The sequence below is a fragment of the Calliphora vicina genome, chromosome 4 (assembly GCF_958450345.1).
Source record: "Calliphora vicina chromosome 4, idCalVici1.1, whole genome shotgun sequence".
NCBI lineage: Eukaryota > Metazoa > Arthropoda > Insecta > Diptera > Calliphoridae > Calliphora > Calliphora vicina.
In genome coordinates this window covers 106,481,426-106,494,710 of record NC_088783.1, presented here as the reverse complement: position 1 = coordinate 106,494,710, position 13,285 = coordinate 106,481,426, and the positions used below count along the sequence as shown (strand labels likewise).

At 30.7% G+C, this 13,285-nt stretch overlaps 3 protein-coding genes across 3 annotated transcripts in view; 1 reads left to right on the top strand and 2 right to left on the bottom strand.

Moving 5' to 3' along the window:
• The window catches only part of Vsx2 (Visual system homeobox 2), a 233,765-nt gene that overhangs the window by 20,486 nt on the left and 199,994 nt on the right, over nucleotides 1–13,285 (bottom strand). The gene's annotated exons all lie outside the window — the stretch shown is intronic.
• LOC135956908 (uncharacterized) lies at nucleotides 4,631–5,108 on the bottom strand. Its single transcript, XM_065507514.1, has 2 exons — nucleotides 5,052–5,108; nucleotides 4,631–4,951 (listed from the first exon to the last, which is right to left on the bottom strand). The coding sequence occupies exons 1-2, from the start codon at nucleotides 5,059–5,061 to the stop codon at nucleotides 4,680–4,682; spliced, it is 282 nt and encodes a 93-aa protein (XP_065363586.1). The 5' UTR covers nucleotides 5,062–5,108; the 3' UTR covers nucleotides 4,631–4,679.
• On the top strand, nucleotides 6,501–6,993 carry LOC135956907 (uncharacterized). The gene is made up of 2 exons (XM_065507513.1): nucleotides 6,501–6,602; nucleotides 6,665–6,993. The coding sequence occupies exons 1-2, from the start codon at nucleotides 6,593–6,595 to the stop codon at nucleotides 6,934–6,936; spliced, it is 282 nt and encodes a 93-aa protein (XP_065363585.1). The 5' UTR covers nucleotides 6,501–6,592; the 3' UTR covers nucleotides 6,937–6,993.

Below are 13,285 nucleotides of genomic sequence, written 5' to 3'. Positions count from 1 at the left end.
AATTTTTAAACTTCTAAACGGCTTTTATTTGCAATCAAAAGTATCCGGTTTATTTAAAGGAAATAAACCAGCGTTTTGAAAAGGTTAAAACGTAACAATATAAATAAAAAATAGTTTATTGTTTATCAGTGAGTTACAGAAATTGAAAACTTTCATAGGAAAAAATATCAATTTTGTAAAAGTAATTTTTAGGTTGCTAGGAAGTTTTTTTGATTTACTCAAAATTAATAATTTGTTGCTTGACTGGTTTTTGAAAAAAACGATTCAGTTCATGAGTGATTAAGTTTGTGTTTCTAGGAGCATTACTAAAGAAAATTACAAAAGTACCATTAGAATAAAAAAAGAGGGCCATTAAGTAGAAACAACTACATGTCACTTATTATCAATGTCGACATAAATACCATAAATTCTTCTTTTTGAGATCTTACTATACTCAAAATCGTAGTACTATCTGATCACTATCGACATAATCAATTTATGATGTCCCTAAATTCATTAATTTTGAATATTCAAAAAGTACCATTCGAATCAAAAAGTACCAACATCTCCGCATATTTCGATGTGTTACAAACGGAATGACATATTCAATATACTCCCCATTTTTTTTTGATGTTGTTCACAATGACATGCATATTTATCAGTCGTGTACCAACAAATATTGAACAAACATCATTAAGATGTTTGAAAGTGTCGTTGAAATTTTTGTTTTGCAAAAATCACTGTTTAAATTGCCACTAAAAATTCACACTTCCAAAAACAATTTTGTTATAAATTGATAAACAAAATGTTTTACAAAAAAAATGTTGTGCAAATATATTTGCTTCATTAAAATGGAAAAATACTAGACACATTTTGAAAACATCAGCAAGTGCATTAAAATCATTGGAATATATATTAAGACTGCGTTTCACTCGTTTATGTTTTATCAATAATTAGTTGATCGCCCTGGCTTCGCCCGGTAACATTTACTAATGTTAGTTCTTCAAGTTTCTCCAACCCACTCACACCAGTCTGTTCTTATTTATTTGCAAATAAAATATCTAAATTTGTACTGCATACTTTAGGGAGCTTTTTTATTACAGTTGACTGGACTAACAAAAAAAAGAATTTCCGAGTTTTACCCGGAATTTTTGTTTTTTTTCTTTACAAACCATCTCCTGAAAATTTCGAATCGAATAAAAAAAAATCTATCAAATCGCTCCAGCCGTTCACACGTGATGACATTACATACATGGACCATTTCATTTTTATATATATAGAAGATAGATTATCAGCTTTTAATAATGTAATTTCCGCGTAGATCACAAGGGCCCGAAGGATCATGGCGAATCGTGGGATTCCACTAGGGGCTGAATTAACCAATTTTGGCTACTGCTAGCGCTAAGCTGCCGTTACCCCTAAATACCCTTTAAGGTCAACTACCATAGATCCATTTAATGCTTCTCAGAGAAAATACTTTTCTGAACACTACAAATTATTTGTACGATATACAGAAAATGTAACTTTTTTTAAAGTTCAATCCCTTTTTTACAAAACAGTTTTAAAAGTTTTGTAATTTAACTGTTTTAATTATTCAAGTAACTCTGTAAAGAATACACTTTTTCTATTCCGCTGATATGAAATATGAATGTCGATCTTCCCTAAATTTCATTTAAGAAAAATATAATTCGGCATCTACTATCTTGCAGACTAAAAACAATTTAGCCTCGAAATGAATGTTAGTAATTTTAAATTTGGTACAAACCTCCCAGGTTATGGTTTCGTAAACACTCTTATGAAATTTACAAAAACCGATTCCTGAGATCATTGATAATTACACAGTGCCAAACGATAACTAACCATAAATAACCATATTCGGACGCCACTACATGATAAAAGACCAACAAAAAAAACCCTTGTCTCCCAGTTTTGCCCAAAGTCATTCACTTTTTTTATGGGCCCCCAAAGATTTGGGGCCTCGGTGTCATTTTTGCAAAAAAGTGATCATTTTCTCAGGCTCATATCTTGCAAACAGTTCGGAATTTTGATTTACTCTCTGAGGCAAAGATGTAGCCCTTGTCATAGAGAACAAAAATTGTGAACATTTAAAATCAAAAAACTTCATCTTCAAGATCAAAATCGCAAAAAACTTTACAAAATTAGATTTTTTACCTTTTTTCCCTTGTTCAGGTCCATAAGAAGCAAACCGTTCAAAATTCAAGGAAATCATCCACCACAAAAATTTACAAAATTAGATTTTTTACCTTTTTTCCCTTGTTCAGGTCCATAAGAAGCAAACCGTTCAAAATTCAAGGAAATCATCCACCACAAAAATGTACCTAAGATCTCAATAAACAACTTTCTGGAACATATGAACTTCCTGGGAATGATTCTTAACATGATTAGGTAGGCTAATATAAGTTAGTATGAAAAACCTAAAGGAATTAACCCTCTAACCCGCAAGAGTGACTCAAGGCATGCATTACTAAACATCAATTATATCAAAAAGTAATTATAATATTTTTTTAAACTTTACTGTGACTTTAGTTACAGATTTGTTAACATTTCCCTTGAAGATCGAAATGCATTCGGACTTTTAGTTTTTATTCTGTCAGCTGTTTTGTAAGTGATGTCGTAATTTTAGCATATGAAATTTTGTGTGTCATTTTTTTTAAAAATCAAAGTTTTACTAAATTTTAGTTGCCCGATCTATTCGAAATATTTTTTATTAGTTCTTTTTAGGGTTTTTAATTTCCCGACCTTTTTTGATTCCCGATAATCGAGAATTTTTTTTATACATTCCCGGGTACCCGGCTATTCCCGAAATATATAATGATAATACAGTAAATTACGAATATTATAGTCAAATTTCATATAAAAACTTAGTGTTATAAATATTAAATATCAGAGCTTCGAATTAATTAATACAATTTGAGCTTAATTCACTAAAATCTTAATCCGTAATTAAAAAATATCAGCCTTTCATTCCATAAATCCAATCCTAATATTTAATTTTTTAGATTCATTCCAAAGCCTTTGTTTAAACTGAATTAATTTTAAAGTTGATTAATAACAGAATTTATTCCAACTTTGAATGATTAAATTTTTGTTAAATCGAATCATTTGCAAAATTAATTGAAAAAATTGTCTTAAGCCTTTTTGTACTAGATTTGAATTGAAGAATAATTTAATCATTTAATATATTTTTAAAGCTATTTTGTTATGGATATGAAGAAGAAATTTATAGAAATTAGAATGATTCATTAAGAAATAAATTCTATAAATATTGAATTCTCTTTTTAATTTTTCATACGAAAAACCCCAAATAAATAATAAAATTTCACTGTATTTTGGTGAAAAAATAGAGTTTTAACTTGTTTTCTATGTATTTTCGTCAGTTTTTAATTCCCTGGAATCCCGACTAAAAATCCCGGGAATCGGGTAGTGAAAAATTGGCAAAATTCCCGGGAAATTTGTACCGGGAATTCCCGGGATAAAACCCCTAGTTCTTTTTCATTAGTTTTTCCATTAAGTCGTATCATAATTATTGTTTTTTACACCTAAACCGGCAACAATGCCCTGAGGCACTCTTCACCTTTTTGCACCTGTTTCCTAAACTTAATTTGCAAATTAGTTACTGATGGCTGTTCTGAGTTTATTGGGTCATAATTATCCTAATAAAAATAATTCGACAACTTTTTTTAGCTTTTTAAAGTTTTTTATGTCATAAACTATTAAATTATTATAAAAAAAGTCCATGACTTTGGGCAAAACTGGGAGACTCGAGTCTTTCTTTTTGGGTCTTTTATCACGTAGTGGTGTCCGTATATGGTTATATTTCCATGACTCAAAAAATTACACACAGTGTTACTCAATCAACGGACAAGCGATTATAGTTATCTTTTAACACAATACAGATCACTCTCTACAGAGCACTGTATTTCACGTTCGGTATTAAATAGCGATTATCCGTGATCTTAATTTAAATCTGTTCTAAGTATTGTTACGTTTTAACCTTTTCAAAACGCTGGTTTATTTCCTTTAAATAAACCGGATACTTTTGATTGCAAATAAAAGCCGTTTAGTAGTTTGAAAATGGTAACAACTCTTTATTTATTCAAATGTACAACAACAGCAGAATTAAGTAGTCATTGAATGTTTTTTATACACGTTTGTAAATTCGCAGAAATACAGACACAATTTATAATGTACACGAATTTACTTAAAAACACAACACACTTTAAGGCACTCAGTTGATGTTTAATCGAAAAGCGTCTCTGATAAACTCACTCACGACTGCAACCTCTGCCACTATTTATAACACTGCCATCTGCACTCTAGATTGTTCTTTAACTGTCAAAATTCGAATATTCTAGATCTTACTAATACATACGCCATCTGTGGTGTACTTTCTACAATGTTCTTTATCAGAATATTCAGCGTTGCCAACTTACGATCAAATCAACTGAAAGCTTTTATTTAATAATGCCCACAGATATGTTACAGTTTGCTATTACAGCACTGCTATTTGAAAGCATTCTGCTACTTTTAAATCAGCCGTTAAAATCGTTACATTTGAATTCAAGTACAATTTCGTAACAGTATGTTACTTTTTTAATTAAAAACGAAAGCTCTTATTCTTTTTAAATCATTTTTATTATTTTTTTTTTTTAATTTTCTTTGTCATTTACAAAAACAATTTAGTTAGAGTCTTCAGGGCAAGGGGCGGTCCATGTCCATTCTTCGAATGCTACACATTCACCCTTAGCAGAGTCGAAACCTTGAGAATCGGGACAACGTACAGATTCAGCAGCAGCAGCGGCTGATTTGCACACCCAGTAGTGAGTGGGATCCCAGAAATTACGAATGGGTACATTTACATTTTTGGCATTACATTCAGGCATATTGTTGCCATCGGGATCACAAGCCAAAACGCAGGCAGCAGCAAAAGCCAAAACAAAGAAAAAGATAGCTGCAGAAAAGATATATTCGAATAGTCATATATAGATTGAATCAGAAAATAGTTTTATATATAGATTGAATCAGAAAATAGTTTTATATTAAATATTTACCAGATTTCATATTCGTATGGATTTTAGTAGCGTCTGTGGTATTCGATGATACAAAGGTACTTGTTGATATTTTAAAAATTTGTCTTGTATTTATACGAAAATTTTCTATTTCATTTTTGCACAAAATGTTTTATCAAATTTGATAACAACATTGTTTTAATTGAACTAAATATTTTTGGAAGTGTGATTTTTGCAATACCACAATACCACAGCTACTACGTTCAGGTTTATTAAAGAATTTCATTCAATATTTGTTAGATCGTGATTTATCAGATAATTATCAGTTATAATTAATCTCAATCGTTTTCCTTATACAAATATATTTATATTAAGTAGTTTATTATTATTTCGAAATTTTAGAGACAGGCCCTCTTAAATTTTTTTTTACTATATACTTTTCAATTATAATTGAATCGTTTATTTCAGAAACCAGTCAAGCAACAATTTAATGATTTTGAGTAAATCAAAGAAAACTTCCTAGCAATCTAAAACTCTTCATATCCAACCAAATAGAATTTTAGAGCTTGTAAATATTTTATTTGTTTCACATTTATTGAGAACTACAACTTTTATTGAAAAAAAAATAGGTTAGGGGCAGTCAAGTGCTGTCACTTGACTTCTTTTTGCCCTAAAAACGAATTTCTTTGACTTTTTTCATAACAGGGGGGCAGTATTTATTTTTTTTTGCATTAAACGATGCATTTACCTTTAGAAAACAATAATCGCCCAATAACTTAACCCTCTAACCTGCAAACTTTAAAAAGCTAAAAAAAAATTGTCGAATAATTTTTTTTGGGGTAATTCTGACCCAATAAATTCAGAACAGCCATCAGAAACTAATTTGCAAATTATGTTTAGGAACCAGGTGTAAAAACAGGAAGAGTGCCTCAGGGCATTGTTGCCGGTTTAGGTGTAAAAACAATAATTATGATACGATTTTATTGGAAAAATAATGAAAAACATTTCGAATAGATCGGGCGACTAAAAGTTAGTAAAACCTTGATTTAAAAATAAAAATGACACACAAAATTTCACGTGCTAAAATTATGACATCACTCACAAAACAGCTGACAGAACAAAAACTAAAAGTCAGAATGCATTTCGATCTTCGAGGGAAATGTTAACAAATCTTTTGGTTACAGCCACAGTTAAATTAAAAAAAATTATAATTACTTTTTGAGATCATTGGTGTTTTATAATGCATGCCTTGAGGCACTCTAGCGGGTTTGAGGGTTAATTTAGGATTTGTTGTTACTTGACTGGTTTTTGAAATAAACGCTTCAATTGATAATTATCAAATATTGAATGAAACCCACCAATAAGCTTGTAGGTAGTCATTGAAGTTGTGTTTGTGCCAAAATCTCACTACCAAAAATATTTATGTAGTTCAATTAAAACAATGTTGTTATCAAATTTGATAAACATTTTCTGCAAAAATGAAATAGAAAATTTTGCTATAAATTCTAGACAAATTTCCAAAATATCAGCAAGTACCTTTGTATCATCGAATACTAACAGACGCTACTAAAATCAATACAAAAATGAAATCTGGTAAATATTTAATATAAAAATATTCTGTGGTTCTTTACAAATATAAATTGTTTTTTCTGCAGTTATCTTTTTCGTTGTTTTGGCTTTTGCTGCTGCCTGCGTTTTGGCTTGTGATCCCGATGGCAACAATATGCCTGAATGTAACGCCAAAAATGTGAATGTACCCATTCGTAACTTCTGGGATCCCACTCACTACTGGGTGTGCAATTCTGCCGGTGCTGCCGCTGAATCCGTTCGTTGTCCCGATTCTCAAGGTTTCGACTCTGCTAAGGGTGAATGTGTACCATTCGAACAATGGTCATGGACCGCCCCTTGCCCTGAAGACTCTAACTAAATTATTTTTGTTAACGACATAGAAAATGAAAAAAATTATTTTATTTAAAATGAAAAAGAGCTTTCGTTTTTAATTAAAAAAGTAACATAGGTCTGATTGAAATCAAGATCTTGGAAAATTAATTAAGTTAATATATTACTTAAATCGGTATTTAATACTGAACATGAAATACAGGGTTATGAAAATTTTTATAAACCTTTAAGTAGATTTTCAAGTTGTTAGGAGACAACTATAATTGGTTGGCCGTTGAGCGAGTAATCGTCAAAGATCTCAGGAATCGGTTTTTTGTAAATTTTTCAAGAGTCTTTAGCACACCAAGATACATTCTAACATTCATTCCGAGGTTGAATAGAGTGTATTCCAAGGTTGAAGAGAGAGTATGTTCTGATTTTTTTAATTTCTTAAAGATCGTCATACATTTTTCATATCAGCGGAACAGAAAATGTGTATTTTTACAGAGTTAAATGAATAATTAAAACATTTAAATTAAAAACTTATAAAATAGTTTTGTAAAAAAGCGGTCAAGCCCGACCATATGATACCCTACACTGGTTATATGAGTAGAAATGGTGAACAAAAAATGGGTTAACCGATTTGTATCAGTCGACTTTTATCAATTAACTAGCTGAACCAGCTAGAAAACGTCTGTTTTATATTGCATCTCCATTTCGATTTTAATATACAGTATCGAGACAAAGTCGAGAACCAACCTTCAATGTTAATACATGTACTGGCATTTCGACTGGTTCCAATGAATTCAAAAAATTCAGTATGGAAATTTCTTATTCATGCACCTAATATGCAAGAGTAAACAAAATTGTTTATCACAGACCGAAAATCAAAAATCTGACTTTACACTGTTACCCAAAATTCTTGTCTGAAGATTCCGTGAAAATTTCATGAAAATCGGTCCAGCCATTTTTGAGTCCATACGGAACATAGACACACATATCCATTTTTACACGCTCCACCGCCCACAGACTGAGTATCAAAAATCTGACTATACAGTGTTAGGCAATTCTGAAGATTCCGTGAAAATTTCATCAAAATCGGTCCAGGCGTTTTTTATATATAGATGGAATTTGCAATATTTACATTAGGATTATGCCACGTCCCTCCGTCCACGGATCGAAAATAAAAAATATGACTTTCTGAGATTCCCTGAAAATTTCATTAACATCGGTCCAGCCGTTTTTGAATTCAATCGGAACATCCCAGCGGGAAAAATATGCAGTAAAGAGGCCTTCCTAAAGGCCTTCTTTTGCAGACACAAGGACTTCTAGCCGCATTGCAACATCATTTCAATTTTACACGGCGTGTCATTGCGAGCCAAGGCCTCGCTGCTGTTAGAGGGCTGAGAGAAGGCCTACTGAGGAAGGGCTACTAGAAGGCCTACTTTGCAAGGGCTTCTAGAAGGCCTAATTGGGAAGAGCTATTAGAAGGTCTACTTTGGAAGGGCTATTTGCAGGGCTGCTATATGGTCTTATGTCTGTACAAAAACCTGTTATTACTGATCTAATGAAAGGCCTGTAGACGAATGTCATATGGAATGCTTAGAAAGGTAGGACTACTGCAAAGTCTTATGGGAGGGCTACATGAGAAAGCCTAATAAAGTGCCTAAAAGAGATAAAAAGCATTAGAATAAGTTGTTTGTTTAATTTTTAGAAACATGATAATTTCTGATTACATACTTAAAAACAATAAAAATAAATAAGAAGCCACATCAAGCAATTTATTGTTGTAAATTTTGTAATGAGAGTTAATCAAAGAGATGCAAGTATTTTACATATTTGTTGATGTATACTATTTTTATTTAACCACTTGTTATTAGAAGGGGATTCATAGGCCTTCTTGAACACCTTCTAAGAGCAGGCAGTGTGGAATGAGTATCGGATCTTTTAGAATGTGTAAGTATGCCTTTTAGAAGGCCTACAAACTGAAGTCCTATAATTTTTTCCCGCTGGGTATATATAGAAGATAGATATCAAAGTGGTTGGCAAATTCTGTGTGTAAACATTCTTTACGTATCGGCCATAACTAAAGCCCCCCCTCAGTGAATTTTTTTCATATTATATTTTCTTTTATAAAAACAGAGTTTTAAATTTCGATTATGTATTATTTTCATTTGTTAATTTGTTTATTATTGATAAACAAATACTTTTAAAGTTAATCTTTCCATAAGTGGTAACATAAAATCAAATTTTAAGGTAGAAAATGAAACGGAGAAAACTAAAGCACCCCTTTGATGGATATAATATAACACGAATTTTAATTACTATTTTGTTGCAAATCCTTTGCACATCACTTAGGCATAGAAGATATTAAGTTTTTTTATCTTGTCTTGCAATATTCCTTCCCAGGCTATTTTAACGGTTTGGAATAAATCATGAAAATTTCCGATCCTTATTTCGACAATTTTCACGTTTTATTTTCATATTAACAATATCCCTCAAGTTCTCAATAGGATTGTTATTGGGAGATTGAGGAGTTCAATGAATAACTTGAATTTTATTGCTCTGTAGCCAAATCTTACAAATTTTGGAGGTGTGTTTAGGATCTTTATCCTGTTGGAAGCTCCCTTTAAGTGGCATCTCTTCACTGGCATAAGGCAACATTACATCTTTCATTATATCACGGTACATGAAATGATCCATAATCCCATTAATTTTATGAATTGGCCCAATTCCTTGACCAGAAAAGACACCCCAGACCATTACATTGCCTCCTCCATGTTTAGTTTTTCCTTTGCAATACTTAGGATTCAGTCTTTCTCCTTTTGGTCTGCGTACACGCCTTATTCCATAGGAACTTTTTAAGTTGTATTTGGATTAATCAGTGAACAGTACTGTCTTCCATTTTTGGACACTCTAGTCGATGTGCACTTTGGCAAACTCCAGTCTAGCTTTCTTGTTCTTAGCTGATATAATGGGTTTTTTTTTTTTGAATAATCCGACTTCTACCGCTCTTCAATGGATTGTTCTTTCGGTAATGCATAATCTTAAACTTGTTCATACTTGACTAAATTATGCTGTAGGATATTTTTGAATTGCTCTTTTGATCAAGGAATCATAATATCGTGTTTTTTTTTCGCGGACGTCCTCCAGAATGCACCGTTGATATGCGACCAGTCTGCAAAAACTTTGAAATGAGCATGAAAAAAACTGATCTGTTAATTGAATATTATTTACTCAATTCATGTCGTGATAAACCCGTCTTCCGGTCTTCATTAACTTTAATTTTAAATTCACTGGAGTACGTTTTCCATGACATTGTTTTTATTACAATAAACTGTATAAAACTTAAATTATACACACTACGCCTTTCTTTATTTTTATCTTCTGGAATTTTTAAATCCATTCGTTGTCAGTCCCGTCAATTCACAATGCAAATATACAGTAGCGTAGTCAAATTTTTAAACATCTTATAAGGGGGTGCTTTTGTTTTGTCCGTTGCGTTTTGTATTTTTATATGATTTATCATTTTAAATTAATTGTTCATAAAATTATCATTTCCTAAATGAATGTTATATGAACATTAACAATATAAGTTAATAAAATATATACAAATCAGAATTCAAAAAAGCATTTTTTATCAATAAAATTATGTTTTGAAAAAATCTATTGAGGGGGTGCTTTAGTTATGGCCAATACTGTATATAGAAAACTAACGGATACCCGGCGTGTGATACTACTCTAAAATATGCGATACAAAAAAGTACTAAAACTCAGTTTCATCCGTTTTATTCCCTTTAAAAGTACAAAAACCATAAAGTACCTGTCCACTTATTTTTTGCATAAATTTCGATTAAGTTCGACTTTTATGACTTGTATGAGAAAATTCGAAAATCAGATTACCAACTGTACCTAATGTAGTATTTTAGGTGTCTAAAACCATCTTCAGAAAATTTCCTTTCCAATGAAACTGGTTTGGAGCTAATCGGATGGATGGTTTCTATAACGGACATACATATGTAGAACAATGTTTTGTATTTTTTATATCTAGATATTGTAAACTAAATGAGAATTACGTTATATTTCCCACCTTCTTCAGAGAACGATTCTCTCGTTAACTGTTACCCCTTCTTACAACTGATGTGCACAATTGGAAGGGACTTCAATAAAAGTCGGCAGTACGATGTATTGGCATGACTCACTAACTGGCAGATTGTCACAAGTGATAGCTACGGATTTCTGATGATACGTTTCATTGGTACAGGATCGAGTGATAACTAAAACTATGATACTTTAGATACTTAGTCTATAATACAAATAAATAAACTTAACTAGGGGGACAGTTTGCGGAAGCTCCTGTACTGAACAGTCGGCCGAAGCCCCTGTATTGAACAGTTGGCATTTTAAAATTAAAATTTGTCCTATTAAAGACCAATTGAAATATATTTGTGTTGAATTTTATTTGCATACCAACATTATTAAGACATTTATGATCGTTAGAGTTATTTTCGTAAGTGTGCCTTATATGGGAGCTATGGACAATTATTGAGCCATCCCCTCAAAATTTGTTGGTGTGAGTTCTTTTGATATAAGTCTTAATAATGGCGAAATTTTGTATGGAAATTTGTGTGTGAAAACTTGTGTTTTCTAAGATAAAGTGTTTTGAATATAGTCCCCCAATATGTGCTCCATATTTTTGCTGGTGATTAGAAATCGTACATATACACAAAAATGTTATCAACGTTGTTAACAAAAATTGTTTTAATTGAAAAATTTAATTGTTTTTCATAGTACAACTATTTTTAACTGATCTACTTTTAAAGATATTTTATTATTATTTATTTATTTCTTTTTCTAATTAAATATATATAAACATATAGAGAAATTGATAAAAATATAATTGAGTGTCAAAGTGCCGCATTTTCAATGTTTTCATGTAAGGAACTTGTTCAACTTCTTACTAGAAATGTGACCTACAGATAACAATAATTTACTTTGCGCATGAATGAATAAAATAAAAATAAAAATGACAGTAATTTTATATAATTGTTTATCAGTGTTCATCAAATTTGTTATTATAAAAAAAAAACAAATAGTATTTATTGATTTCATTAACTTGAGGTATTGATTCATTAAAAATTTGTTATCGCGTTTAAAGCGAAATTTTCAATTCTAAATCTTGATTAAGGCACGAGAACTAAGCCAATTAACTTATTTAGATTGATATTGAATATAAACAATTTCAAGGTTGTTTAAATATGTTATTATTAAATAGAAATATCATTTAATTATTTCATTGATTAATTAAATATTAATTAAAATTTGTTATGGCGTTCAAGGTAAAATTTTTAAATCTTAATCTAGATTAAGAACGGGAACTAAACCATTCAACTTATTTTTATTGAGTTGGAATATAAACAATTTCAAGGTTTTTAAAAAAGGAATTCATGCAATTAGAAATTAAATAAATGCATAGGGACGAGATAATTGTTATAAGGTTTGTTTAATTTTCTTTAGAATGTAATCACAAAAATATGTGATATTTAAAAAAGAAATTCGAGCCTCCGTAGGCCCGTCATATAGAAAATACGAAAAAAGATCGAGATAAATTTAAAAAAAACAAGTAAGAGTGCTATATTCGGCTGTGCCGAATCTTATATACCCTTCACCAAATTATACTTCAAAATTTTAAATATTTTTAGGTAAACAAAATTTATTTTTTTTTCCAGTTGTTTTTCTAATTTTTTGGAAAAAAAATTTTTCGATTGTTATTTAAAATTTTTTTTTTTTAAATTTTAATTTTTTTTTTTTTTAAATTTAAAATTTTTTTTTTTTTAAATTAAAAAATTTTTTTTTTGTTTTTTAAATTTTTTTTTTTTGAAAAAAAAATTCGGGTTAAATTTTTTTTTCCGATTTTGACCCATTGTAGGTCCAACTTATTATGGTCTTATATACGTCGTTGCAAATGTCTTTGAAATATCTATCATTAGATATCCATATTGTCTATATTAATGTCTTAGTAATCCAGATATAGGTAAAAAATAGGTCAAAAATAGAGGTTGTCTTGGTTTTTTCCTCATATCTCAGCCATTTGTGGACCGATTTTGCTGATTTTAAATAGCAAAATTCTCGAAAGCATGTCTGACAGAATTATTGAAGATTTGGATCCCGAAGATATCTGGGGTCTTCAGAAAACTGATTTCAACAGACAGACAGACAGACAGACAGACAGACGGACATGGCTTAATCGACTCCGCTATCTATAAGGATCCAGAATATATATACTTTATAGGGTCGGAAATGAAAAATGTAGAAATTACAAACGGAATGACAAACTTATATATACCCTTCTCACGAAGGTGAAGGGTATAACAAGTAAGAGAGCTATATTCGGCTGT